General features: G+C 43.0%; 1 protein-coding gene across 1 annotated transcript; it reads right to left on the minus strand.

Moving 5' to 3' along the window:
• Positions 1-10892: 10892 nt before the first annotated feature.
• LOC125915647 (olfactory receptor 4D9) lies at positions 10893-11830 on the minus strand. Its single transcript, XM_049621581.1, has one exon. The coding sequence runs from the start codon at positions 11826-11828 to the stop codon at positions 10893-10895; it is 936 nt and encodes a 311-aa protein (XP_049477538.1). The 5' UTR covers positions 11829-11830.
• Positions 11831-13992: the final 2162 nt, after the last annotated feature.

A 13992-nucleotide genomic window follows, 5' to 3' on the forward strand; every position in this document is an offset into this window, starting at 1 on the left:
GGGGTGTGCAGGTGGGGAGGGATGAATAGGTGAGGCACAGGGGACTTTTAGGGATTTTTATTTTTAATCATGGATACATTGTTTTGCCCAGAATTTGTGATCCCCAAAGACCACCAGGGAGCCGAGTCCAATGCAAAAGCAAAGAGCCTTTATTCGAGCTAGCTCGAGCTCAATCCCCTACCTGCACCGTCGGGGCGGTGAGATACCGGAGAGAGAGGGAGTTTCAAAAGCACAAAGGTTTTATAGGGATCGCGGCCTTAACCGATTGGCTAGGGAAGGGTCGTGGCCTCAGCCGATTGGCTGCCAAAGTGTGGTCCCAGATCAGCAATTATCAGCGTGACCTGGAACTTGTTAAAAATGCAAATGTTGGGCCTGGTGGTCACAGACCCACTGAATCAGAAACTCTGGGGGTGGGGCTCAGCAATCTGTGTTTGAACAAGTCTTCCAGGAGATTCTGATGCACCTGAAGTTTAAGAACCACTGTGTCTGAGGTTGTTTAACATGTTTGGCCTCAGTGTATACAGAACGTTTCTCGCTGGTCACCTATTAACCATTGGCTGTCAGCCTTGCTGTGCTAGATAAATACCTACCACCAAACACCATCCCCAGAGACTAATTGGTTTGGGGAGGGGTCAGTTATTAAAATGCTCCCAGGTCATTCTAAGCCTGGACAGGGTTGAGGGCTCCTGCCTCTGGCCCCTACCTGAGAGAAGCCCTCCCTCTTCTACTCACACTTTCCACGCCTCTCACACTCCCCTTCCTCCCACCTCAGACTTCGGAAGAATGCATCAATCAGTAGCCTGCTTTCTTAGAAAACATAAGTTACTCAAGGGGGGGGATGCGTGGTCTGAGGTTTGGGCCGGAACTTCTTTCTGCGGCCATGTCGGGGACATAGTCACTAGTCAGCCAGCCTAGGTCTGCTCTTTCAACATGGCATCACACATTTGTCAGATCCAGAGAATGTACAACACTAAGAATGAGCCCTAACGCAAACTAAGGACTTTAGTTAATAAATGTATCAATCCTGGTTCCTCCCTTGTTAAGGAACACAGCGCACACCCATGCAAGATATTGATAGTGGGGAAGCTGGGGCGGGGCAGGGGAGGAGAAGGAGTGTGGGGCTCTCTGTACCTTCTGTTTAATTTTCCTGTAAACCTAAGCTACTCTAAGAACTAAAATCCATTAATTTTTTTTTTAAGAGCAGATATACCAAAGGATAAAACGATTTAGAACATTTACATTTGGTAAAGAAACACATTAAAAAAAAAACTTTTAAGGGTGCCCGGGTTGCTCAGTCGGTTAAGCGTCTGACTTCGGCTCAGGTCGTGATCTCATGGGTCATGAGTTCAAGCCCCGCGTGGGGTGCTGTGCTGATGGCACGGAACCTTCTTGGGATTCTCTCCCTCTGCCCTTCCCCTGCTCTCACACACTCTTGCTCTCTCTTTCAAAATAAGTGAATAAACTTTAGTAAATAAATAAATAAAAACTTTTATTACCAAGCATCACTTTTTTTTTAACGTTTATTTCTTCTTAAGGGAGAGACAGAGTGTGAGTGGGAGAGAGGCAGAGAGAGAGAGAGAGAGAGAGAGAGAGAGAGGGGAGACACAGAATCAGAAGCAGGCTCCAGGCTCTGAGCTGTGAGCATAGAGTCCGATGCGGGGCTCAAACCCACGAGCTGTGAGATCATGACCTGAGCTGAAGTCTGATGCTTAACCGAAGCCTGACGCTTAACTGACTGAGCCACCCAGGCACCCCACCAAGTGTCACTTTCTATAAATCCTAATTCAGTGCTTTCCCCCTGCTCCCCATCCTGTTACAAAGAGAAGAATATTTGCAATAAGTCCTGCTTTGGGTGTCGAGAGGCATCCGGCTTTGTGGTTTTGTCACCTGCTTACAATAAAATCTCCCTTTTCAGATCTCTCTTAAAAAAGCTCCATCCACCCCCAAAAGTTTCCCTGTGCTCCGGAGAACTGCCGAGTTCTTGACCCAAATGATTCTGTCCAAACCTCTGCACCCAGACAGGCCCCAAGTTTATCAGGGCCTCAGGCAGCAGAAGTCTGTGTCCTTAGGATGCCACCAGCTTCCCCCCCCCCCCCACCGCCCCCCATTCCCCCATTCAAACGCCTTCCCGAAAAAGCTCATCAGTGCCAGGAAAATTTTCTGTGTGAGAGAGACCCCTGACCTCCCTTTCTCAGAGCATTTAGTAAAAAGGGCTTGCAATGGTGAACATGTATTTCTTGCAACGCAGTTTTTCTACAAGGACCAGAGAGCTGTTCCTTTGGTTGTAATCATCAGGAAGGATGGGCCTCTGTCTCCCTGTCTCTGTGCGAGGTCAGAATGCTGACTTCCATAACTGCCCGCCGGCAGACAGAGCAGAGGCCTAGTCTCAGGGACATGGACCCGCTTCTTGCCATCTGTCCCTTCTCTGATGCTTGCTTCTCCCTCATTCACCGTCCAGAATGCCCGCCCAGTCACCTCTGTGCAGCTCAGGATGGAACTCACTTCCCCCACGGCCAATACTTAATATGGTCCTTACCACTACTCTAATGTCTGGCAGGGCTCGGCTCTGATGCTGCTTTGTATTCCTTCCTTCCATATTCTGTCCACACCGAAGCCAGCAGGGGCCTGTCGTGAACTACAGGGTCCTCTGATCTCACCGAACTGTCTCTTGCAATTTCTCATCAGAACAGAACTTCTCCTTCGCTCACTTTCCTCCCGTTCTCTTTCCCTTGGAGCCCAAGCCACACACAGCTAACTTTCTAGGCTTTCTGCCAATGATCTACTGACCCATCAATAATTCTCAGGGAACGTCACTGTCTTCAAACATTTTTAGTTTTTAAAAGGGCCAGACATTTTCTCATTAAAAAAATTTTTTTTTAATGTTTATTTATTTTTGAGAGAGAGAGACAGAGCACGAGCAGAGGAGGGGCAGAGAAAGGAAGACACAGATTCTGAAACAGGCTCCAGGCTCCCAGCTGTCAGCACAGAGCCTGATGTGGGGCTCCTACCGAGGATCATGACCTGAGCCGAAGTCTGGCATTTAACAGACCGAGCTACCCAGGCGCCCCCAGAGTAATATTTAAAAAAAATTTTTTTTAAATGTTTTTATTTATTTTTGAGACAGAGAGAGACAGAGCATGAGCAGGGGAGTGACAGAGAGAGGGAGACCCAGAATCCAAAGCAGGCTGCAGGCTCTAAGCGGTCAGCACAGAGCCTGACGCGGGGCTCAAACTCACGGACCCAGAGATTATGACCTGAGCTGAAGTTGGACGCTTAACTGACTGAGCCACCCAGGCACCCCCAGAGTAATAGTTTTTTAAAAAAGATTAAAAAAAAAAAAAACTCAGAACACACGTAGTGTTTTAGGGAACACACAGAGGATTTTGCTTTGTTTTTATTTTGAGCTGTGGTGGAAGTAATATGGCACGGAGGGAAGACACCAGCGATGGGGGAATCTCTAAAGGCAGCGAACTCCGGGAGGGTCAGTCTTTTCATCAGTGAAAGGGGAACACTTGCTGCCGTCAGTCCTTCTGAAAGTAGGCCAGGGATGCCTGGCGGGGTGGGGGTGGGGGGCTCAGTCAGTAAAACACGAGACTCTTGATTCGGCTCAGGTCACCATCTCACGGTTTGTGAGTTTGAGTCCCACATCGGGCTCTGTGCTGACAGTGCCGAGCCTGCTTGGGATTCTTTCCCTCTTTCCCTCCCTCTCTGCCGTTCCCCTGCTTGTTCTCTCTCTCTCCCTCTCTCAAAATAAATGAATAAACTTAAAAAAAAAAAGAAAGTAGGCGACATCTGCACAGCACAGTACAATATTAAATGGACCCATTGATTTCTAGGCCTTTGGAGCTTTAATGATGAATTGTTTTATTTATTTATATTTATTTATTAAAAATTTTTTAAAAATGTGTATTTATTTTTGAAGGAGAGGGAAACAGGGTGTGAACAGGAGAGGGCCAGAGAGAAAGGGAGACACAAAATCTGAAGCAGGCCCCAGTCTCCGAGCTGTCAGCACAGAGCCCAACGCCGGGCTCAGACTCACAAGCTGTGAGATCATGACCTGAGTCAAAGTCGGATGCTTAACTGACTGAGCCACCCAGGTGCCCCTGAATTGTTTTAAATCCTATTGCCTCAACTACCTCATGACTAGTCAAGGGCCGTTCTGCCCACTGCCTACGAATGGTTAAATCTCCATTAACCACAAACTTCAGTTATTTCTTGATATTTAACTGTAAGCCGACTGGTGACGTCAAGTCAAACTGTTGACATCAAGGATTTCTGGGGGCGGCTTATCGTAGTGGTTGAGAGAATGGGCTTTGAAACCCAGATGTGTGAGGTTCTGTGCAGAAATTAGTCCTGGATGTGACCAAGTGACCAAAATCACCAAGAAATGCCAAAAATGGTGCTCTGCTGTGCACAAAATGTATGTGCAACTAGGAAACGAAAAGGTGGAGAATGTATGGGTCTGTTTGGAACAAAAAAAGAGGAAAGAAAACAGACAAGCTTCGTTTATAAATTTGCTTTTGTTTTTGTTTTTGGCAAGAACAAACTCAAGATCCCAAGTGCTTCTTCAGAAGCATGTCCAGGTCGACCCGTCTTCATAAAACAGGTTTATTGGGGTACCTGGGTGACTCATTGAGTTGAGCGTCTGACTTCAGCTCAGGTCATGGTCTCACAGTTTGTGAGTTCAAGCCCCACATCCGGTTCACTGTTGTCAGAGCAGAGACTGCTTGAGATCCTCTGTTCCCCACCCCCCTGCCCCTTCTTTGCTCATGCTTTCTCTCAAAAATAAATAAACATAAAAAGAAATAAACTGGGCTTATTGATTTTCACAGAATCCCCCGCCTGAGAGAGGCCACTCATCCCTTTACCAGCTGATATCCTTGTAGGCTATTCAAGCCACCTTCCTCATCTTGAAGGATGAATTCCTCTTCTTGGCTTCACTACAGTTTCTAGCTTTAATCTACATATTATAATGTACAGGAGCATCGTTAATGTTCAAACCCCTTTTGTGATTCACCATAACATTTCAAAATTGGCTGTGGGCACACACACACACAGACACACAGTCGGACGTGTGAGCACCCACTAAAGTGCCCTCATAACAAAGTGACCTCATTAAAGGTCCCAAACTTGAATCCCTTACCTGAGAAGCAGAGCTTGCCATTTGGTTGCACATACTGACCTTAGGAGACGCTAACCATCAAAGAATATTCTCCCGTAGGGCAGACGTGAATCTGAGTGTTGGTTGGGTCAATGTCTTCTTTCCTACTGTCAGAGGCAGACGGCAGCTCCAAGAATCACCTCTGCACGGTCCTCCCACAGTCCCACCACACTGCTCTGTGGTGCCTCTGACATGAGCACCAGTCTCCCAGGCCTGGACCCGATATTTCACCGCAGGGAATAGTTTTGGATGTGACTGCTAACTCGAACAGCTAGACTTTCCTTTTGGGATGAAGCTCCCTTGAGCGTTATTAAGAAGTCATGTACTGGAAGATGTGTGTAGATGCCTTGCTTTCAACCCAGTGAGACCTTTGTCAAACTTCTAACCTACAGAACTGTGAGATAATTAATGTATGTGGTTCGAAGCCACTTAGTTTGTGGCAATTAGTTTACAGTAGTGATAGTAAACTAATACACTCAGATTCCTCAGATCAAACTATGTAGAGGCCACATTTTACATGTACTTACGTGTAAAGCTTACATGTAAAGCTCCTTCATGAGGTCACGTGGAGGTCTATGGTATATGAACTAAGATCAGTTGGCAAATAAGACATAAGGAAAAACAAAGGGGATGTGTGTATGTTTGAACTTAAAGAAGAAGGTAAGATGATCTGATATTGAATAAAGATCTTCTTTAAGTAAACCTTTTCCCATAATTTTCATAAATTGAATCACTTCTTTTAGGAAGAAAGAATAATTATCCTTAATCAAATGTATTCATTTGGATTAAAAATAACCTTGGGCTTAGAGCCCACATACCTTTGCCTGAAGGGGGGCTCATAGAGGGGAGCCTGCCTCCTTAAGAGGCAGGAGTCTGCTTCCGTAAGTGGTAGAACCTCAGGGAAAATGAACAGAACCCCCAGTAGGCTGTATTTCAGCCCATTCCAAGCTTTTTTCTTCCTAGGCAGATGCTTTGCTTGATGTCCTATTGATATGCATAATCAGAAGCATCATAAAGATTGGGCAATGCATCTTCTCCCTGGAGAAGTGGGGGTAGGAGCAGATAAAAGACGTGTTCGTACTGTTCATCCGTCGAATATCTAATGGCAAAATATTTACTGAGCATCCACCATGTTCCAGGCCCTATGATTCCGGAAGTCCTAAAAGCAGACAGTTGCATGTTGCTTCCCGTCTCATTCCTTAATATCATTTTTGAAACCTCGTCTCTCACCATAGACCTATGGATGGTCTCGCTTGGATATCGCATATCATAGATATTGCATATGTATAGACATTTAAAATGTCTATAGCAGGGGTGTCTGACTGGTTCAGTCGGTGGAGCATGTGACTCTTGATCTTGGGGTTGTGCGTTCAAGCCCCATGTTGGGTGCAGAGATTACTTAAAAATGAAATCTTTTTAAAAAGTTGATCTGGTCTAATCATTTGATCTGATCATTGTTATTTTTTTTATTAAATTTTTAAAAATATTTATTTTTGAGAGAGAGAGAGACAGAGCATGAGTAGAAGAAACACAGAGAGAGAGAGGGAGACACGGAAGCTAAAGCAGGCTCCAGGCTCTGAGCTGTCAGCACAGAGCCTGACACAGGGCTCAAACTCATGAACTGTGAGATCATGACTTGAGCCGAAGTCAGACGCTTAACCGACTGAGCCACCCAGGCGCTTCTGATCAATGTTATTAATACAATTGATCTGATCATTGTTATTAATAACTAAATACTTCTCTAGCTGAGACTGATACTATCATTCTATCATTCTGCTTGTCAATAAGGGCTCAGTACCTCTGAATCATCTCCGACATTCCCCATGACCCTTTTTTTTTTTTTGTCTTTTGTAACCTTTTCTGAATAAATTAATTTCAGGTTTCTTTCATAATTTGCAATAATTTTTCATAATTTTCTTCTAGAACTTTGTTGGTCCTGGACCTGATGTTCGTGCTCTTGTGCAATCCCCTCCTCTTATGTGTGGAGTGAATTTAGTGATTTGCTTCTGGTGAACAGAGGTACAGCCAAAGTGATAGGATGTCACTTGTAAGATTAAGCTATAAAAGGCCAACTTCTATCTTGCTGCACACTCTTTTGCCTTGATTGTTCAGTCTGATGAAGTAAGCTGCCATGTTGGAGAGAGGCTGGAAGATCGTCTCCAGCCAACATTCAATAAAGAACTGAAGCCCTTAGTCCTGTAGCTCACTGTTCGGGCCAACAATCATGTCAGTGAGCTTGGAAGCAGATTTTTCCCCAGTCGAACCTTGAGATGAGACAACTCCCAGCTGACATTTGACTGTTGCTTTGTGAGAGATCCGGAAGCAGAAGATTTAGCTAAACCATGACTGGTTCCCAACACACATAAACTGTGCTTTTTGAGTTTTTAAAAATCTGCTTCCTTTAAAAAAAATGTTTTTATTTATTTATTTTAAGAAAGAGAGAGAGAGAGAGAAAGAAAGAGAGAATCCCAAGCAGACTCCATGCTGCCAGTGCAGAACCCAACACAGGACTCAAACCCACAAATTGCAAGATCATGACCTGAGCCGAAACCAAGAGGCAGACACTTAACTGACTGAGCCACACAGGCACCCCAAAAACTGTGTTGTTTTAAGCCACTAAGTTTTGGGGTAATACAATGTAATAGTAATAGATTACTAACACAGCACTGAACTAACAGTCTTCTTTATTGAGTAAGAGCTATATTGACAACATTCTCTTTCAGACTTGAAAGAGTTTGAATTTCTCAAAGAAGTCCAGAATGGCAGGATCACTCTTAAACCAGCCGATTTGTGCATATAGATATGTTGATTTGCTTATGAAAAATACAGTGTAAATGTAAAATCAAGCTTCTTTATATAGAAAAACAATCATAGGTGATAGGACCAAGCATATGTAACCTGTGTAAGATAAGCTAGAGTCAGTTTATATGTAATAGTTAACTAAGGAAATGTCTCTACCTGGAGAAAAATATAAATACAAATAATTATTTGGTGTCATGTTGAAAGAGAAGTAAATTTATAAATTTTTAATGTTTATTTTTTGAGACGGAGAGAGAGAGAGAGAGAGAGACAGAGCTTGAACAGGGAAGTGGCAGAGAGAGAGGGAGACACAGAATCTGAAGCAGGTTCCAGGCTCCAAGCCATCAGCACAGAGCCCAATGTGGGTATAGAACCCACAAACCACGAGATCATGACCCAAGACGAAGTTGGACATTCAACTGACTGAGCCAGCCAGGGACTCCAAAAGAGAAGTAAATTTAATGTTTTCATGAATTCAATTGCTATCCCTCACTGCGTTTGATCAGGTTATTTTGCATGTGTAAACAATCTAAGACAGCTTCCTGGGTGACTTTTGCTGGATTCCTGTCATTTGGAGGGTCCTACACTTGGGAACATAAACTCTGATTGTTCACATCTTTGGTTAGTTAAAATTCCACCCAGTCACAAAGGTTTTGTTCAAGGTAAAGTCAGCAGAGGGACAGAAAAGAAAAAGGCATCGTTGTGAAAAGTACATAGGATCTGGAGAACAATGATACCAGAGCAAAGATGGAGCCAGGTGGTAAATGATCATTTGTTCGGCAGATAAATCTAACTGAAGACAAAACTTTGTCTTTATTGGAATGTTAATGCTTGGGGAAGTACGTCTGATATTGGAAAATAATTCAGAACATTTTTGAGTGTTGGGAGTGGAATAGAACACAGGAAAGGACAATCAACAAACAGAAAGACACTCATCTCTGTAGAAGCTTCTGCATTAATAAATGTTTGTTTACAATTAGCCTATGGCAACTATGGGGAGAAATGAGGGTTGTCTTCTATAAGGGTGTCTTCCAGACCTATCTTCTTTGGGCACTTTACTCCAGTGTTTTTTCTTTGCGGACCTGGTCTTCCAGTTTGTTGTCATTCTAATTCCCAGGATTACCTTGATCCCCCTCCCCTTCTTTTAAATTAAATTTTCTTTCCCCCAATTTCCTTCATCTCAGTTTAGTTCTTTGTGCATTCCAAGGGTCTAGCAGTATTTCCAGCACATCTATATATTAAGAGAATCCTTTTAGAGACAAAGTCTTAGTCTCTGTAATCTTATCCAATTGTGATTTCTTAGCAATGAATCATAAATGTGGAAGAGATCATTAGAGTTCACCATTTTTCACGTTCTCCTTTTCTTTCTGGGAATAGGGCTAGATTACATTCTCCAGATTCCTTTGCAGGGACCTGGGACCATATGATCAAGGGCTGGCTGATGGAATGTGATCAGAAGTGGTACATACCACTCTCAGGACTGGCCAATAATGATCCCTCCCCTCTCCCCATAATTCTTAATCCTCTCTCCCTTTCTCCATTTGTTAGATGAATGGAGAGATTCTAAGGACGTAGAGAGAGGTAAAGCCCAAAGTGGAAGAAGCCTATCTTTGTAAATGACTGCATGGAACAGCTCTTTCTAAAGACCAACATTGGTTTGTGCCATGAGCAGGAAATAAATATCTACTCACTGCAAAACATCTTTTGAAGCTCTCAGGTAAAGTGCCCACAACATTTCTTTTAAGCTCTCTGGTTATTAAGTACTTTGATTTTGTCATAGCATTTGATCTACTCTGATTGACACATGAATGCCAGCTTCTGTGGCTTGAGCATAATCATGAAGAGAGACATTGTCTAGCAAAGTCAATAGGTCCCAGCAAAATATCAGCTGGACTGTTAGGTAAAACTTTTGCTAGTACTATCCTCATTCCTCTCATTACAGACACTAGAAAATTCCCAGATTCAACAATTAAACATTCATGCTTTTCATGACCCTTTCTTTACCTTCTAATGGATTGAGTGGAAAATGTTAAGGAGTTTTGGGGTCCCTATGTGCAGAAACAGTGAGGAATTTGGGCCTGGCTCACCTGTGATTGGGATAATCTTGCTATACAGTGAGGAGACAGTTTTTCCCCAGGGGGAGTCCTTAGCATCTCTATTTGCTTAAGCCTTGCACAAATCCAGGTGAGTTGTCCATAGCCTTTACCCATCATTGTTATTTCTTGATGAATACTCCCGCTCACAGTATTATCTTTTGTCTAGGAGGAAACCATAGCTTTGGAGTGATTTGAGGATCCTCTCTCCCAATAGAAATCACAGATTTACATTGCTTGAGGGACAAAAAATGGAGTTCTCTCCTAACTTTCCTTGTAAATGTCAACTAGTGGTACTCACTCCATGAGTGTACTACTTCATGGCTACGTTGAGCTCACTGTTGCACAAATGTGGCATACTCTTACACCGTTCTTTCCATCTGTAATACTGATTTCTTTTCTTGTTGTTTTTCTCTGTCTGTTCCCCTTGACAAGGTCTACTCACTGTAAAACATCTTTTGAAGCTCTCAGGTAAAGTGACTACAACATTTCTTCATTAGAGCATCTTGGGGTATGGCTCTCGGAAAGTGACTATATTTAATCTTTCTGCAGCAATCTGAATCCTAGTACTGTCAGGCACACGGTGCATGTTCTGTGAGATATTTGCAGAATGAATAATTGAAAGTGAGCAATGGAAGTCATGAGTGAGCCTCAGCTTAAAGCAGTGTCACCTATAAGTCCTCAGCACACACTATACTATAGGACCAACCTCTTTGAGGACTCCATGATATCCATAGATGCCCTTTTGTTTTTGGCATTAAAGTGATCTCTTCCCATTTTGAGAAGGTGAAATTTAATGTCTACCTTTACATTTCGGTGCTATCTCATTCTCATAGAATTTAAATCCTTTCTGAATGCCCTAGTCGTTTTTTTAGTCTCCCCATGGCTGACTTCATTTCCTGATTCCTCAGTGTGTAGATCATAGGATTGAGCAAAGGGGAGATGACGGTGAAGGTGACAGAAATGGCAGTATCTGTGGGGAGGGCAGTGAAGGGCCGGGCGTAGACATAGATGCAGGGCACAAAGTGCAGGGTTACCACGGTGATGTGGGAGGTGCAGGTGGAGATGGCTTTCCTCCTTCCCTCCCCTGCGTGAGACCTCAGCATCATCAGGATGACTGTGTAAGATATGAGGAGAAAGAAGAAAATCAACCAACTGACCAGTCCGTTATTGGAAATCATCAGGAGCTCCAGAGTGAAGGTGTCGGTGCAGGCGAGTTTGAGGACCTGGGGAACATCGCAGTAGAACGTGTCAAGAACATTGGGTCCACAGAAGGGGAGGGGCAGCAACAGAGAAATCTGCACGATGGAGTGGACAAAGCCCCCCACCCAGGAGGCCAGCACCAGGCTAGTACATCGTCCCTTACTCATGATAGTCATATAGTGTAGGGGTCTTGAGATGGCTACATAGCGATCAAAGGCCATCACAGAGAGAGAAAAAACATCTGCTCCTCCAAGAAGATGGAAGAAGAACATTTGGGTGACACAGCCACTGAAGGAAATGGTTTTTCTCTCTGACAGAAGATCAACTAGGACCTTGGGAGCAGTGATGGAGGAGAAGCAGATGTCAAGCACAGAGAGGTTGCGGAGCAGGAAGTACATGGGGGTGTGAAGGTGAGACTCACAGGTCACAGTGACCATGATGAGGAGGTTTCCCAGCAGAGTTGTCATGTACACCAAAAACAAGAAGCCAAACAAGACCCAGCTCAGCTCTTGAGACTGAGTAATTCCCAGGAAAATAAATTCTTTCACTCTGGTGTAGTTTCCCTGATCCATTGGGTCACAGATCCTTTTTTCAAGTATACCTTTGGAAGAAATAACAGAGCAGTTAAAGAGTGTGTTATATAATCTCCTGTTTTCTTTTCTGGCACTTGAGTTTTGGTGTTTGCCTTAGGAGGAAGCTCTTGCAATGCATGAGCTGTGCCTGCAATTCAGCATGCCACCAGTAGGTGGAGGATTACCTGTGTTTTTGACTCCATCATCCAAGCAGATAGGTTTTATCACTGTGGTCACTGAAATACAGGTGACAGGTCTGTGAACTTATTCAATTGTACTTTTACCATATAATCTGAAACTGAAAATAATAATAAGCGTAAATTCGACTGTGAAGAATTTTGCTCACAAAAGATATTACAAGAATTAAAAGATAACCCACAAATGGGACCAGATGTTTACAATATATATATCTGAAAAAATATTCATGTGCAGAATATATTAAAAAACTTCTACAAATCAGTCAAAGAAAAAGATGATGACTGAATCAGAAAATGGCAAAAGACACCAACCAAAACTGTACAAAATAGAACATCCAAATGCCAGTTCAATGTCATTAGTTATCAGGGAAATGTAAATTAAAATTACAGGAAGAAACTACTGCATACACACAAACATGGCTAAATTGAAGACGATGAGAAATACCACATGATGGTGAAGATGTATATCAACTGGAATGTACATACATACACTGCTGGAGGGTGTATGAAACTTGTGCAGTCAAATTGCTGTTGGGCTATAGTGGCTAATGCTGTGCATGTATCAGTTAGGATGGAAATATATACATAAGAACATCTATTCCACTCCTAGGAAATAGAACATATGTTCATAGCGCTGTGTGTAATTGCTTCAAACTGGAGAATGACAAAAAATACCCATCGCCAGTAGAAAAGATACACTGGGTCAAATCCACACAGTATTGTTCATCAGTGGGGATGAGCTACACTATGTGTAATGGTATAAATGAACCTCATTATGTTTATAACGTTGAGCCAAATAACCCAGGCACAAAGGAACGTACACTCTCTTAGTTCGTCCATATAAAGGACAAAAATATACAAAGTTAAAGGAAACATGAGGGAGATTTCCGAGGTGCTGAAGATCTGTTTCTCGATCAGGGTGTTATAAAGGCGTTTTCAGCACGTGTGAAAATTCATTGAGCCGTGCATTCACGGACATTTTTCTGTATGTATGTACGTTATACTTCCGTAAAATGTAAAAAAAATAATAAGCATATAGCGATTGTAACATTTTAATCTCATGTCTAAAGAATGAATTTCATTTCAAGTGAGAGTTGATGGATTACTCACTTTCATAATGTCTACTTTTATAGTTAAAAGGCAACCTGAGAGTTGCCTTCTTATTTTCCTCTCACTTAGGGACTTATTTTATTTTTGGTAGAGAGAGCACATGAGCATGGGAGGGGGCAGAGAAAGAAGGAGACAGGAGCTGTCAGCACAGAGCCTGATGCGGGGCTTGAACTCACAAACCATGAGATCATGACTTGGGTTGAAGTTGGGTGCTTAACTGACTGAACCATCCAGGTACCCATCACTCAGGGATTTCAGATCATCCCAAATCCTTGTGTTATGCAGGATGCCCTCTTGTTCTTTCTCTGACTCTGGTTTTTAATTTTTGGATTTCTTTTTTTGTTTTGCTCTTCTAATCGTAGGAAAAAGAAATCCTTAAGTGACCACTGCTCCTCATGGTAATATACTTTTTGCTCACACACAAAAAATAAGATAAAGAGCTCCCTCCTCATTCCAGTATCATTTGTTCAGATTCATCTCAGTCTCCCTGTGTTGGAGGTTTATGTAATGACATGGGGTGACAAGAATAGATGTTTAGAATAATGATTGTGGTAGATTTCAGGACTCCAGGATCCCAGAATTAAGAATCCCCTGCACTATTACGTACCATGGCTAGAAGGTGGAGAAATCATTCCAAAAGGAGTCTGATCAACCTGGAATGTAGAAAGGATGACAGCCACCCACTCCAGAATCTTGCTTTTGAATCCTCGAATAGGTTAACAGGTTGCAGATCTTCTGCTCAGGAAACCACTATGACAATGTATGTATGATGCACATGTATGTGCTTACATATATTTACGTAAAAGGGGAATTATTATGAAAAATTGGCTTGCACTATTATGGAGGCTGAGAAGTCC

Source organism: Panthera uncia, chromosome D1 (genome assembly GCF_023721935.1).
Source record: "Panthera uncia isolate 11264 chromosome D1, Puncia_PCG_1.0, whole genome shotgun sequence".
NCBI classification, from domain to species: Eukaryota; Metazoa; Chordata; class Mammalia; order Carnivora; family Felidae; genus Panthera; species Panthera uncia.

Coding starts and splice junctions, on each gene's coding strand:
- LOC125915647 (XM_049621581.1), bottom strand. CDS start 11,828: ATGGATCAGGGAAACTACACCAGAGTGAAAGAATTTATTTTCCTGGGA.